Below are 13,001 nucleotides of genomic sequence, written 5' to 3' on the forward strand. Positions count from 1 at the left end.
ATTTAATGGCAAAATTAGTCAGATAACACCGAAAGTTTTCGTTTTGGTTTTATAGCACCAAAATATTCTTGTTCACTTTAATGAACCGGAAGTAACTTTCAAGTTATTAAAGTGAATCGGAACCTTTCGGTGCTATAAGACCAAAACGAAAACTTTCAATGCTCTGTAACCCATTTAACCTAATTTAATTCGTCAATATATCAGAGATGTTCTGAACAAACAAGTTCATAATTTGTCAGTATATCAGAGTTGTCCTGAACAAACAAGTTCACACTTTAATTCGTCAGTATATCAGAGATGTTCGTGCTTTCTTTATAACTTTATACAGTGACACAATGGTTTTCCGTTTATACATACATACATAATTACATCACTAAGTAGACTATAAACAATCCCAATTCAAGCCACACACACACAACACAAATTCTTCAGTCTTCACACGCACCGTGTGATCGGGCCACGAGGCTCACATGACGGGGTAGCTCGGCAGCAGCGCGATGCCGCACAGCCCGGACGCCAAGCCGGCGACGTCGCGCTGCATGAGGATGTAGCCGGCGTCGCCCCACTCCGCCCCCCACGAGTTCTTCACGATCCAGTACTTCTCGCCGCCTTTCGCCGCGCCGCCGCCGTCCGTCTTCGGCTCGGACTCGCCGTAGCCCACCACGGTGACGCCGTGGTTGACGTCGGCGGTGCACGGCCCCGTGTAGACCCCGCTGCCGTAGAGCTGGAACATGAAGCTGCCGCCGTCGACGGCGACGGACACCGGCTGCGCCGCGGCGGCCCTCGCCAGGTCGGGCTCGCTGCTGGGCGTCACGTTCCGGTAGCCCGCGATGGCGACCGCGCTCTGGTTCAGCTTCGCCGCCTGGCACGCGCCGTTCGCGGCGTGGTACGGGTAGCTCGCCTCCGTGGTCAGGCCGTGGTTGCCGACGACGAACTCGAACGCCCAGCTCATGTACCCGCCGCTGCACCCCACCGCCTCGTCGTCGCAGTCCACGAGCTCCTGCTCCGACAGCGACACCAGCTCACCGTTCTTGATCTGGTTGATCCCCTCTATCGCCGCCACCGCGGAGAACGCCCAGCAAGAACCTGCATCCACGCAGATTTTCCATCGGTTAATCTCCAACATTTTTTACAGGGTTGAATCTTTCTTTACCATTGCTATTGCTCACACACCACAATCTCCTTGGTTCTTCACTTCCACCACTGCCCCTTTCTTCCTCCAATCTACGCTCTTCGGCAGAATATCATCACTGCTCTCTCCAGGCATTGCTATGTCAGCCTGTTAAAACACAAATTTGTTGTTCATAATTCACTGTTATTATGAAAAACAAAGTATAATTTGAGTGAGTGAATATCATACGGAGCAGGTATTTGAAATCTGAGGAATCGTGACATGAGGTCTGAACCCCAGCATCTTGGCTCTGAACTCCTCGTTCGTCAGGTCGGCGAACTTGTTGTCAGCCAGCTTGTAGCCATTGCTCATGGAGTTGAACGTCTCAACGAGCTCGACGTTCCTCCTGTACACCTCGAACCTCCTCTGCTTCTCGCCGGCGTCGGTGTAGGCGCGGCCATGCCTGATCATCCACTGCTCGAACCTGTCCAGCATGAGATCGGCGCGGGCGAGAGCCGCGCCGATGGAGAAGATGAGCAGAGGAAGAAGAAGGAGGAGCAAGGATGGTTTAGCCATTGTTGGAGCTTGGATTGGAGAGGGAGGGTCAGCAATGGTGAACACTGAGTGGTATGAGGCGCAGCAATGATTGCAAGAACATATGGTTTATATAATTTGTAGGAGGGAGTATCAGTGATAAATCCTATGGCCTGTTCATCATGCAGAGAGTGTGCTTGGAGATGATCTGTTGTGCAAGCATATAACATTGCATATGCATGTGAATTGTGCTGGAAAGAGCAATGGTTGCACAAGTTTTCCAAAGTCTCAGCAAATTGGTTAACCTCCAGCACACCGATTTATCATTTTACTAGAGGACTGAATTCTGTATAGAAACTAGCACACATTGTATTCAAGTAAAATTTTTGTACCAACACCCCACATCTGACTTGATATAGGTAAGAGTTCATATAATAAGTTCCATCATAAGCCGAAAATGGAGAAGTCGGGTAATTCTGAATGTTTAGAATTTACAAGAGAATATATTTTTCGATCAGACAACAGTTTGGTGTTTCTGAAGTTGCTAAGACACTAAAAGATATACAAATCATCCATTGGAATGGAAGTACCATCCTTCGGTCCAGTTTTGCATTTCAGAAAGTATAGCTGCTACATCTAAAAGGCAATGTGCAGTGCACAACAAGAGCAGCAACTGCTCGTCAGTGGCCAAGCCATGCAGATGGTACTGGCTGAAACCTAGACTTGGCACCCGCTAGTGCATCATGGTAATCCACTCGGCTGAAGCAGTCACGGAAGTCGGTGAACAGCTTGTCGAACACCCTCCACAAGACTTTATATGATCTGGAGTATGGGAATGGAAGGAAAAACTGCAAGCAGAAAGCGAAATATAACGGTTTTCAGCAAGTTGTTGCACTTTGCACAGTTGCATATCAAATATGACATTCATTTTATTTACTTTTATTCTAGTAACGAAATAACAGCAGAATGCACCATAGTAGCTATAGCTATTTTATGAAGATGTACCTAGCCAGGCCCTAAGAAGTATGAAATGCATCATTTCACGCAAGAGATCTTTTTGATAACTTACGGAAAAGGGAGGGATGACACGTCCATTGTATTGACATGTCAAATGTGAGTACACAGGTCATAAATAAAATTGGGACGCTGAACTTACTTCTCCTTCTTGAGAAAGGTGTTTTAACAGCAAGAAAGTTTGCTGGTTTTCTTCCAAGTTGTCAATAACTGCAAGCCATATCTTTGAAGCAAGTTCATGTGCCTTTTCTCCTGTCCTACCACAAGCAATGAACTGATCTGTACATAGAAGGGTGAGGCAATGTTAAATTCAGTGTGAGCAACCAATAACGTCAGTATAAGCAATACTCAGTGATGAAGCTCTACTCTTGACGCTGAAAATGAGTCTCATTGTACCACAAAATTCAATCCATGGTTATCAGTTTTAGATCGGAAGCAGCTTTAAAGGCCTCTTTGAGACGCGAATCCACTTAGGAAAAATAGGAACTTCATTTGTTTGAGAATCTGCCCAGGTTTCATTTTATTGGAGAACAAAATTTTCTCAAAAAAGTAAGAACATACATAAATCTTGCAGTAACTCAGCATGCCATGCAATTGAATCACGAGTTCATACTATTGTTACCAATCCTACAAGATCAACCATTTCTTCCTGTAATGTCAGACACAAAACATGTGCTATCGAAATTTCCTGTACCTGACATGGTTTAATCGTATCCTTCCCATGTGTTTTATCTTTGAGAAAAGATTTTCATCATGATCACTCAACACAAAAAGCACGCCAACACATGAACTACAATAAACTCTATATTTGGACTAGTTGGAACTTGGAACAGAAAACCTCACCGATGATGGTGCCATGGAGTATGCTGGAAGGAGCAACAACTGGGCGCTCAAGCTGTTCTTTCAAATAGAGATAAGTGTGGCCAACAAGTTCATCAATATCCCCACCAGATGAGACAAGGTTCTGGCTGACGTATAATGCTTGGAATCTCCTATAAATGTCCGAGAGATACTTTTTTTTTATTGAATGTTCAGATGGAAGATCGTATCCAAAGAGAGAAGCTATTCTTAAGATTTTGGGATAGTGAGCATGCATAGCGGAACACAGCTCTTTATGCCGCTTCAAACTCAGCTGCTTAAAGTAGATCTAGGCATCTAGTAAAGCATGTTACTAAAGGAACGTAAGGTAATAAACTTGATGCAAACCATTTGATATCTGAGATTTTTTCATCTTGTTTCAGATTTGTGTATTTGTTTTAAAGTGGATACTCAAATACAGCAGCAAGCAATCATGCGTCAGACAGACTCTGGCAAAACTTTAAAATTTCCAACACCATCAAATGATGGAGAAGATATGCAACATCAGATTACAAAACTAACCTTCTAGCAGAACCTCTGGGAATTGGCCCAGGCCAGCGTTTCCGTAAACCAGCTGATGGCCAGTTCCTTGCAATAGCAGTTTGCCACATACATTCTCCTTGAAATATGCTTGCCCAGTGCTTGCTGACACATGATATTTGAACCCATTCGCATGTTGGTAACCGGATAAATATTTCTACAAGGAGATGTTCAGGGAGCCTACCAAATGGTCCATTCCTGTCTGTCATAAGGCTAACAAACAAAGAATAAAGGTTAGAAATTAGAAATTACATTTTGTTGATCAACAATAAGAAATAGATTGACAAATATTCTTTTAGGAAACTAGATTGCCAAATAATATCAATGACATAAATAGATACAAAAATATGATATAGGCAGAGGTTAACAGATCCTTCACAGTGCCCAACAAGCTGACCACTTCTGTACTCTATGATTCAAGAAATGGTATTTATTGTCAAACATCTTTGCAAAAGCAAGCCTGAATGAAAGGGGTGTTTCATAATTATAGTTGCTAAAACTTTTACTCACATACAGAAAAGCTCTCTACATTCCATCTGAGAGAAAAGATGATCTTAGATTTTTTTTTCCCTAAGAAATCCGACATCCTGAAACCATAGATATTTTTTAAGAAATCCTGAAATCTAGTGACCCAGAACAATTGTCCAATACAAGGTGTGTTAACTGTTTATGCATTACTATGAACACTGTTACACTGACCAACCACACGAACAAATCGGAGCAAGAACAATATATTTCCTTGTTAAACACAGCATAGAATAGGCCGAATCAGGCAGAAATTGGACTTTTGGGCACTTTAGTACTTACACAGAGCAACAATAGAAGACTCACATCATGGACATGTAAGAAAAATCATCTCTGTGACTCTGCCTTAAGATGAAACAACGCACTACGCACTATAAGATGAGAAACGGGGGATTTGCAATTATGACACTGCAAACATTAGCTTGATCAACAATTATCCCCATGACAAACAAACATAATGTAGTGTGGAACCGACTAGGCCGGCCAACCAGGCAACCAATCAACCAACCAACCAAGAACAGTAAACAGAATTCGACACCAAGCAACCACACCAAACGCAACCCGTTCCTACCAAGATTCTCTCCCAGAATCCTCTGCACGGGAACGCAGAGATCACACAGCGATTGAGAAGGGGAAGGGCACACCGCCACACCCAAACCGCACCCGTCTAGACGGATAAAGCAAAGAATCAAAGACGAACAACACGCCCACGCCAAAACCACAAGAAATCTGGGCACGGCGGCACGAAGCAGGTACCTGCGGCCGGCGGCGCGGCTCAGCTCCCTGGACTGTGGAGGACCAGGAACCCCCACCCCACCCCACCCCACCCACCCTCGTCGGGAGAGGAACGAGCGGAGGAGCAGAGGCCGCCGAGTCGGGTGGTGGCGGAGGAAGAAGAAGAAAAAAGAGGAGCAAAGACACTGACGGCCTGACGGCTCCTCCTCCTCCTCTTTCGCCGTGGGCCCGGCCTAAATGGGCCAAATCTCCCTTACCCGTGGGCCCGGCCCACCTAACATAGGCGCGTGGGGTGTATCTTTGATGGGCTTTAAATGGGCCCTCGGCCGAGGTCTCTCCCAGCGCCGGTGCGGTGCCGCGCGTCGCCCACCTAAGACAGGCGAGTGGGGTGTGGCTTTGATGGGCTCTAAATGGGCCGCGGCCGAGGTCTCTCCCAACGCCGGTGCCGCTCGCCGCTGGCCGGGTTGGGTGGGGCCCACCGGGCAGTGACCCCATGCCTCACGCCGGCCACCGCCACTTGCCGCGCCGCACTGCGCCAGTGCCAGTGCCAGCCATGCCCACGTGCTCCCCTCTCCCCTCGTGAGCTCCATATAAAACGAGTCGTTGGATTGGCCACCCGAGAGAGAGAGAGGAAGCGACAGCGAGCGAGGCGAGGCGAAGGCGAGCGCTCCCATCTCCTCTCCACTTTTCCGCGCCGCGTGCGCCGAGGCGGGGAGGGAGGCAGGTTCGCGCGGATCTCGCGATGCGGATCGCGAGGCTGCTGCTGCTGCTGGCGCTCGTCGCCGGGGCGGCGGTGGCGCAGGACGCGGGGCTCGGGGACGTGGCGGCGGAGGAGACGACCGCGGCGAGGGCCAAGGAGGAGGCGGCGCTCGCGGCCGAGCTGGGCCAGCTCAGGGCGAAGATCTCCGCCTTAGGTGCGTGCGTGTAATTCGTGACGCTTATGCGCCCCCCGCTTTTGCTGCTTCATTTGGGGTTCGATGGGTTTTAGTTGACCTGTTAGGGTTTTGGAGGCGTTTAGATGCGGGCGGCTAGGGGGAGCTTACGCGATTGAATGGGCAATGTGGGGAGCGATTCGGTGATTTGGTGATTTGGAATGGGGGCTTAGGTGTTTTCAGTGGTTTAGAGTGAGGGGGTTGATGCTGATTTGGAATTGTTGGAGGAATGCTAGGTTGTTCTGGGAGTATCTCCTTAAATGGTTTCAATTCTGAGCAAAAGCCTTGTGGTCGTTACCTGCATTTGCTGATTTGGCCTGTAACGGGTCATGAATTTCCCGTGAGATGTACCGGAATTTTCAGTCTAGAAAAGGATGCACGTGAAATGAGTGACCCTTGCTTGGAACTAGGTTATAATGCTCGAGGAAGCTTCTGCTATTAGGGAATCCAGTAAGTCTGAAGAAGTTAGCTACCAGCATGTCCCTAGCAGATGCATATTTAGTTACCGAGTCTCGATAAGTTGTGACTTGAGAGTGGATTGTATCAATTTCTGGTAATTCTATATGGACCTCCTTTCGGGCTTTCTTATAAAGCCTGAATCATATGATCTTTCGACTAGGTCATTTAAAGCATGCATGCCGCATGATTCTTCCAAAAGACATCAGTTTAGTGTAGAAGAGCTTGATTATTTTCATCCTGCAGAGTCGAGCATAACAAAACAGACCCAGGAGTTGAAGAGCAAGGATGACGGCATCCAGAAGCTGGAAAAGCTTATTGAGGAGAAGTCAAAGAAAATTGCTACCCTGCAGAGTGAGATAACTTCACTTGAGGTATCTATTGACAAAAGATAATACTTTTGAAGCATTTTTTTTACACTCTTGAAGTGATTATAGTCCTTTTCCATGTCATATACAGACAAAGAGATCTTTAGCTGCAGAGGAGCAGGCAGGCAAGGCCAATGCCCGGGCTATTGAGCTTGAGAAGCAGGTAGCGGAAGCATGATTTGTCCAGATTTCTAGTGTGACAATTAGGATACTGTGTTTTCTGATTCAACCTCTTCCAGATTGAAAAACTGAAGAAGGATATTGAAGCACAAAATAGCAAGAAATCAACTGTGGAGGCTAGGGCTGGTGATGCAGATAAGAAGGTGCAAGAGCTGAATGCTAAGCTGGAGAAAGTAAGTATGCAGCTGCCCTGATTTTTTATTCCTACTGCAATGGTTTTAAATTTCTTTATTTCCGCAAAGAAAATTTGCACACGTGCATTTGCTGAATATCTTGAATCGCAATGCATTCCTGTGAAAACTTAAGGTGATATTTCTCTAGCACGGTATTGCCAAAAGTTGATGGAGTACTTCATGAAGTAACTTCAAATACAGGCTAGATGAGCCTGTATGTTTTCATTTCTTTCGCTCTCCTGTTAAAAAGTTTTGGTGGAAACATGGGTATATCCCTTCATGATCTTTTAATTATCTGTTGAATAACGTTATTATATTTTTATTGTTCTTAATATATTTACAGCACCTCTCTTTTTTGGTTACAGTTCTCCTTATCTTTATATTATACTGTTCTTAATAGCTCCAAAAGACAAGTGATGAGCAAAAGCGTAGGATTCAGAAGACTGAACATGCTCTTAAAGTTGCAGAGGTTTGTATCGATGCGATTACTCTGATATAGTTTCTTGGTGCCATTCTCTTCAGTCTTTGCTTCTCATGTTCTTAGGAGGAGCTTATGAGGGTGCAGTTAGAAACAACAACACAATTAAATCAGCTGAAAGAGGTAAATATTCTTCTTCTGCATCTGCTATCTGTTTTGATTTAGATTTGTTCTATGCCAGTAAGATAACATTACTCAGACTTTAGGCTGCCCTAGCTATTTACTCCGCAAACTTGACATGCCATCCAAACCAATGTTAAACTGGACTTGAGGGGTACCGGTGACTTTTGAACAATATGTTCAAAATGCAGCCTAGTTGGTCATCTCAGCTGTTAAATTCTGACGGAATTGTGCGTCGCAATACTCTTCTAACCACTGAACCTTATTATGAATGTATCATGTATGATTTGGTACCTGAGAATTAGGAACTCCTGACTGTTAGATGATGATTGAGCACATAATGAGTGTAATATTTCTATTGTTTTCCTTAGATTAACAGGGTAGAGCCCCTATTACATCTGTAGAATAAATGAGACAAAAGTAATCTTCCCATTGTTACATGGAAGTCACCTACTACTTTCAGTCTGATCACTGCAATAAGTGTCGTACTGAACTACCAGTTAATACTTATGCAGGTTCATGGAGCTTGGTTGCCACCTTGGTTAGTGACACACACAGCTCGTGCTAAGGTATAACTGATGATAAAGTATAAATATCTCTTCTTAGTTTGCTTGTTCTCATCAGTCATTGACTTGTGCAGGAAATGATGTTAAGTCACTGGAATGAACATGGGAAACCTGCTGTTAACTGTTTATTGCAGAAGGTGCTACCGAGCATATTACTTTAGTTAAACATTGAAAATGTCAATTATGTCATTTATGCAGTCGTTTATATTCTGTGAACTAAATCACTGCAGGCATCAGAGAAATCAGTTCAGGCAAAGAAATGGGCCAAGCCACATGTAGAAGCTGCCAAGACGGTAATATTATTACCTGTTCCTGATACTGCAGTTCAAGAAATTGGTTGCAGAGTAAAACTGAGATATTTTAAAAATTTCATTAATCACACGTATTTATGGACAACTCTTGATGTTATCACGTGATATAGCATCACAAGTCTGTTAAGTTTTTGACTCTTTGATCATCTTTCACTAACAATGGCATTTACCTTTTGAAGAAATGGATACCTGTTATCAAGGAAAAATGGGTTACCATGAAGACAAACGCAGAGCCTTATGTGCAAAAGGTCTCAGCAAAATCTATAGAGCTCTATCAAGCATCTAAGGATGTTGTCTTACCTCATGTTGTGAAAGCACATAAGATTGCTGATCCCTACTTCCAGGTACATCTAAGGTCCTGCCGTTTCAAGAATTCACAGTTGTACATGCCAGGAGGCAGTTTGATTATGATAGGATAGGAGGCAGCTTCTTTTTTAGAGTATATATAATCATTGATTTATAATCAGATGATTGCGTCTTTTTTCAGGAAGCCAAGAAAGTATCCAAACCTTACATTGATCAAGTTGCTAAGGCCACTAAGCCACATGTCGAGAAAATTAGAATTTATTTGAAGCCTTATACAAAAAGAGCAGTCCATATATATGGAAATTTTCTTGAGAAGGCTACAGCTTATCATCAACAGGTGATTGTTATTTCTTTTTTCCCTTCCATTTTTTCCTATGCATTGCAGCTTATTGGTTTACATACTTTATGCTTCTGCCATACTTCCCCCATTGCTTTTGAATTCAGAAACTCTTTGCTTCTTAGGGTAGCTGTGATTGATCTTAATTAGTAGCATGTCAAGTAACTTCCATAGTTCCATATGTTTTTTTTTATCCTACTGGAGAATAAGACTGTATGGAACACACCTTTTGTATTGTTGTAATAATAGTGATTCCGTGCATTTTCCCTAGTGACTGCTGAGGTCTTACCTCTTGAGAGTTCTTCATTTTAATGCTTATAAATGCTCCAAATTCTATTATTTCTGGTGGTTGATGCTTGGTGTTGGCCATGCTATGGATGTAACACAAGTACTTGGATAAAATCACCTCCATAGTGTGATGTTCCTTTGTGCAAGTTCTTCCAAAATTTCCTTAGCTAATTGATTGGACAAAACAGTGTCGTGATACTCAAACCTCATTCTGTCTGTTCTCTTTGCATACAGTATATATCTTAAACTACTGCAATTGTCTTATTGTGTACTGTTTGGTAGATGCATGGAATACCATTTCTTCTGTGTGGTACACTACATATCGGTTTCAAGATATATTCCGGAATCTCAGATATGTTCTTTTTCCAGGCTCAAGCAACTGTCTTGGACTACCTGCACCAACATGAATTGACAAAAGAATTTGCGACTGAAGAGTTGGCCTGGTACCTGGTAGGGCACTAATAGAACTGTGCTTCAAGTGGTTTTAAGTATGAAAGGCCATAATATAATGTCTTAACTACCTTTGCAGGCTTCTGCTTTGCTGATTATGCCCATTTATGTTTTTTACAATGTCCTGGTTGAAACATTCTGGTTGGTATTTCTGTTTTCTATTTGCTTATCAGCTAGTATATCTGTTTTTTATTTGTTATTTAAGCTTAATATTTTCATTTCCTTGTAGCTCCAAGAAGAAGAAGAAAGCTACACGGAATGTTAATGCTAACCATGGCCATCGGAAACACAAACGCCGGCATGCTGACAAATAGACCATATATGTTGGATTTTGGTCATGTCTGGTCTGCCACATTGTAGTTGGAGAAGGTACTGCACCCTTTGTTCCTATTTAAGTGGTAAAATCCGATTCATGTAATGTGCTCTAGCTCGCGATATACTGCTTGTGGCATGGAATCTTGGATCAATCGAACCATATGCTTGCCCGTTTTCTCTGAAGTTACAGAGTCTCTTCTCAATTCATACAGTATAAAAAGAAAGTATGCTTGAACGGATTTTTGTTACAAATGTCAGTATGACTTCGAACTAAAAGCTAGACCAGAGTGAGGTTTATAAAGGCCTAAACAGATTATTATAGGCTTCTGCTATTGGCTTGACATTGATTTGTACTGTGCATTTGTGCAGATCTCGGATGGCATACAGAGTAGGATATCCCGGGCCATCGCTAAGCATTGGTTTGTATTATTAACGAGTTACACTAGATCACACAAGAACTATGTATTTTTGCCCCCCATGTATGGACCTAGTTGTAATTGCGGTTCTGTAACTGTCGATCTGCCCTTCGCTGAGTAGGATTTAGTGGATATGGAGGCTGTATGTGCTTATTCATTTTATTGGTCATGTCTTCTAGTTTTTGTTCATGCGTTTTCCTTAGAGCTTGTGTGTGGTTGTGTAATCCCTGCCTCGTTTTCTGGGCTCTCACTTACTGAAACTGTAGTATTGTACTTCTTCATGTTTAACAGACAGAATTCAGCGTCGAGGCTGTGATTGATTTCTTTCTGATATGCATGGGATGCACGGATGTGGAGCTTGCTAGTTGCTACTACTTTTGTTGGTTCTTCATGCATGTAAGCTCTGGAGACATGATGATTAATCTGGCTGTCAGATCTAATCTACTTCTCACGTCGATCCTCTTTTTTTTTTTTTCTGCCAAAGAGTAATAGTAGGAATAAGTTCACCGGCCGTCCTTCAACTTTACACAGGTTCCTTAACCACAAAACCAGAAATGTGTACCCCTGAACTATGTAAAACCGTGCATAAAAGGTCCCAAGGCAGTATAGAGGCCTGGTTTCGCTGACGTGGCATCTTAGTCAGCAAAAATAATTAAAATTAATATGTGGGGCTCACATCTAAATGAGAAAATGGTGTGGGTATCACATTTCTCTCTTTTTTTTTTCTTTTGTCTTCTCCTCTCCAGGTTCTCTCGAGCAGGCGCGGCAACAGAAGGGGAGAGGTGTCCGGCGGCGGAGCGGGGACGGCAGCGGCGGGAGAGGGAGAGAGGCGGCCAATGTGACAGCAGCAGCGGGAGAGGATAGGTGGCGTCCGGCGCCACGGCAAGCTCAGCGGCGGAGATATTCGAACGCGCCGGGTGCTCGACCTCGGGCCCTGTCGCCGGCAAGTGACACGCTCTTCCCGTGGACCCTCTCTCCCTCCCTCGCCTACTCGTCCTACACTGCCACCCTCTCCACGCTCTCCCGCCACGGCCGCCCCCGGGAGGCCCTCTCCCTCTTCTCCACCTCCGCGGTCGTTCGCCCCGACGCCGAGCTCCTCTCCTGTGTCATTTCCTGCTGCCGCCGCGCATCCGCCTTCCTCCCCGCTCGCGCCGCGCACGCCTACGGGATAAAGACCGCTCCGCTGCTGGCCTTCTACGCCTCGGCCAGTCTGGCGCTCGTGGCGCTGTATGCGATGTGTTGGAAGGTGAGCTCGCCGCCACCGAGCTCGCCGTCGCCGGCTGCCTCCTCTCCCTCCGCCGCTGCTGTATGCACTGACGATTTGTTCACCACTAGGAGCGTCGGTGTTTGCTCGCCGGAGAAGAAGCTGGTGGTGCCGGAGAGCGTGTGCGGGCGGCCGACCGGCCGCTGGGGCTGTAGTTCCACCACGCCTCCGGCGACCTGTACGTGGCTGACGCGTACCTGGGCCTCCTGAGGGCGCCGGCGCGCGGCGGGCTAGCCGATGTGGTGACGACGGAGGCCGCCGGCGTGCCGTTCTAACTTCCACAACGGCCTCGACGTCGACCAAAGGACCGGCGACGTCTGCTTCACCGATAGCAACAGCACGTACCGAGGAGGTACCCCAAATTAAATCAATCGGTCATGTTCATACTGCACAGTGTGCATGCATCATGCAGTTAATCGTGTGCCATGCTCGCCCTCCACCGCTCCGCCGCCGCGCTCGCCCTCCGCTTCTTTGCCAGCGACCGCGCTCGCCCGCCGCCACGCTCGCGCTCCACTGCTCGGGCCGCCGCCGCGCTCGCCCTCCACTGCGCCACCCGCATCCGCGCGCACCGCTCCGCCTGCCGCCGGCCTCTCTCACTGAAGAAGAGAGAGGAGAGAAAAGAGAAGAAAAAAATATACAGCTGACATGTGGGCCCCACGTACTTTTAAAAAAAATTGCTGACTAGGATGCCACGTCAGCGAAACCACCCATATATACTGCCATA

General features: G+C 45.7%; 3 protein-coding genes across 3 annotated transcripts; 1 reads left to right on the forward strand and 2 right to left on the reverse strand.

The window, feature by feature from the left end:
• Nucleotides 1-207: 207 nt before the first annotated feature.
• LOC127785128 (ervatamin-B-like) lies at nt 208-1,767 on the reverse strand. The gene is made up of 3 exons (XM_052312549.1): nt 1,361-1,767; nt 1,174-1,279; nt 208-1,086 (listed from the first exon to the last, which is right to left on the reverse strand). The coding sequence occupies exons 1-3, from the start codon at nt 1,685-1,687 to the stop codon at nt 467-469; spliced, it is 1,053 nt and encodes a 350-aa protein (XP_052168509.1). The 5' UTR covers nt 1,688-1,767; the 3' UTR covers nt 208-466.
• A 327-nt stretch (nt 1,768-2,094) lies between these two features.
• On the reverse strand, nt 2,095-5,454 carry LOC127785129 (uncharacterized). Its single transcript, XM_052312550.1, has 5 exons — nt 5,339-5,454; nt 4,040-4,270; nt 3,503-3,651; nt 2,802-2,938; nt 2,095-2,493 (listed from the first exon to the last, which is right to left on the reverse strand). The coding sequence occupies exons 2-5, from the start codon at nt 4,264-4,266 to the stop codon at nt 2,326-2,328; spliced, it is 681 nt and encodes a 226-aa protein (XP_052168510.1). The 5' UTR covers nt 4,267-4,270; nt 5,339-5,454; the 3' UTR covers nt 2,095-2,325.
• Nucleotides 5,455-5,892: 438 nt separating this feature from the next.
• Nucleotides 5,893-11,363, forward strand: LOC127784445 (uncharacterized). The gene is made up of 15 exons (XM_052311754.1): nt 5,893-6,231; nt 6,952-7,079; nt 7,165-7,236; nt 7,313-7,426; nt 7,827-7,895; nt 7,971-8,027; nt 8,540-8,593; nt 8,665-8,727; nt 8,821-8,883; nt 9,081-9,245; nt 9,389-9,544; nt 10,202-10,282; nt 10,362-10,423; nt 10,512-10,651; nt 10,967-11,363. The coding sequence occupies exons 1-14, from the start codon at nt 6,060-6,062 to the stop codon at nt 10,594-10,596; spliced, it is 1,341 nt and encodes a 446-aa protein (XP_052167714.1). The 5' UTR covers nt 5,893-6,059; the 3' UTR covers nt 10,597-10,651; nt 10,967-11,363.
• Nucleotides 11,364-13,001: the final 1,638 nt, after the last annotated feature.

This window comes from Oryza glaberrima, chromosome 9, assembly GCF_000147395.1.
Source record: "Oryza glaberrima chromosome 9, OglaRS2, whole genome shotgun sequence".
In the NCBI taxonomy this organism is placed as follows: domain Eukaryota; kingdom Viridiplantae; phylum Streptophyta; class Magnoliopsida; order Poales; family Poaceae; genus Oryza; species Oryza glaberrima.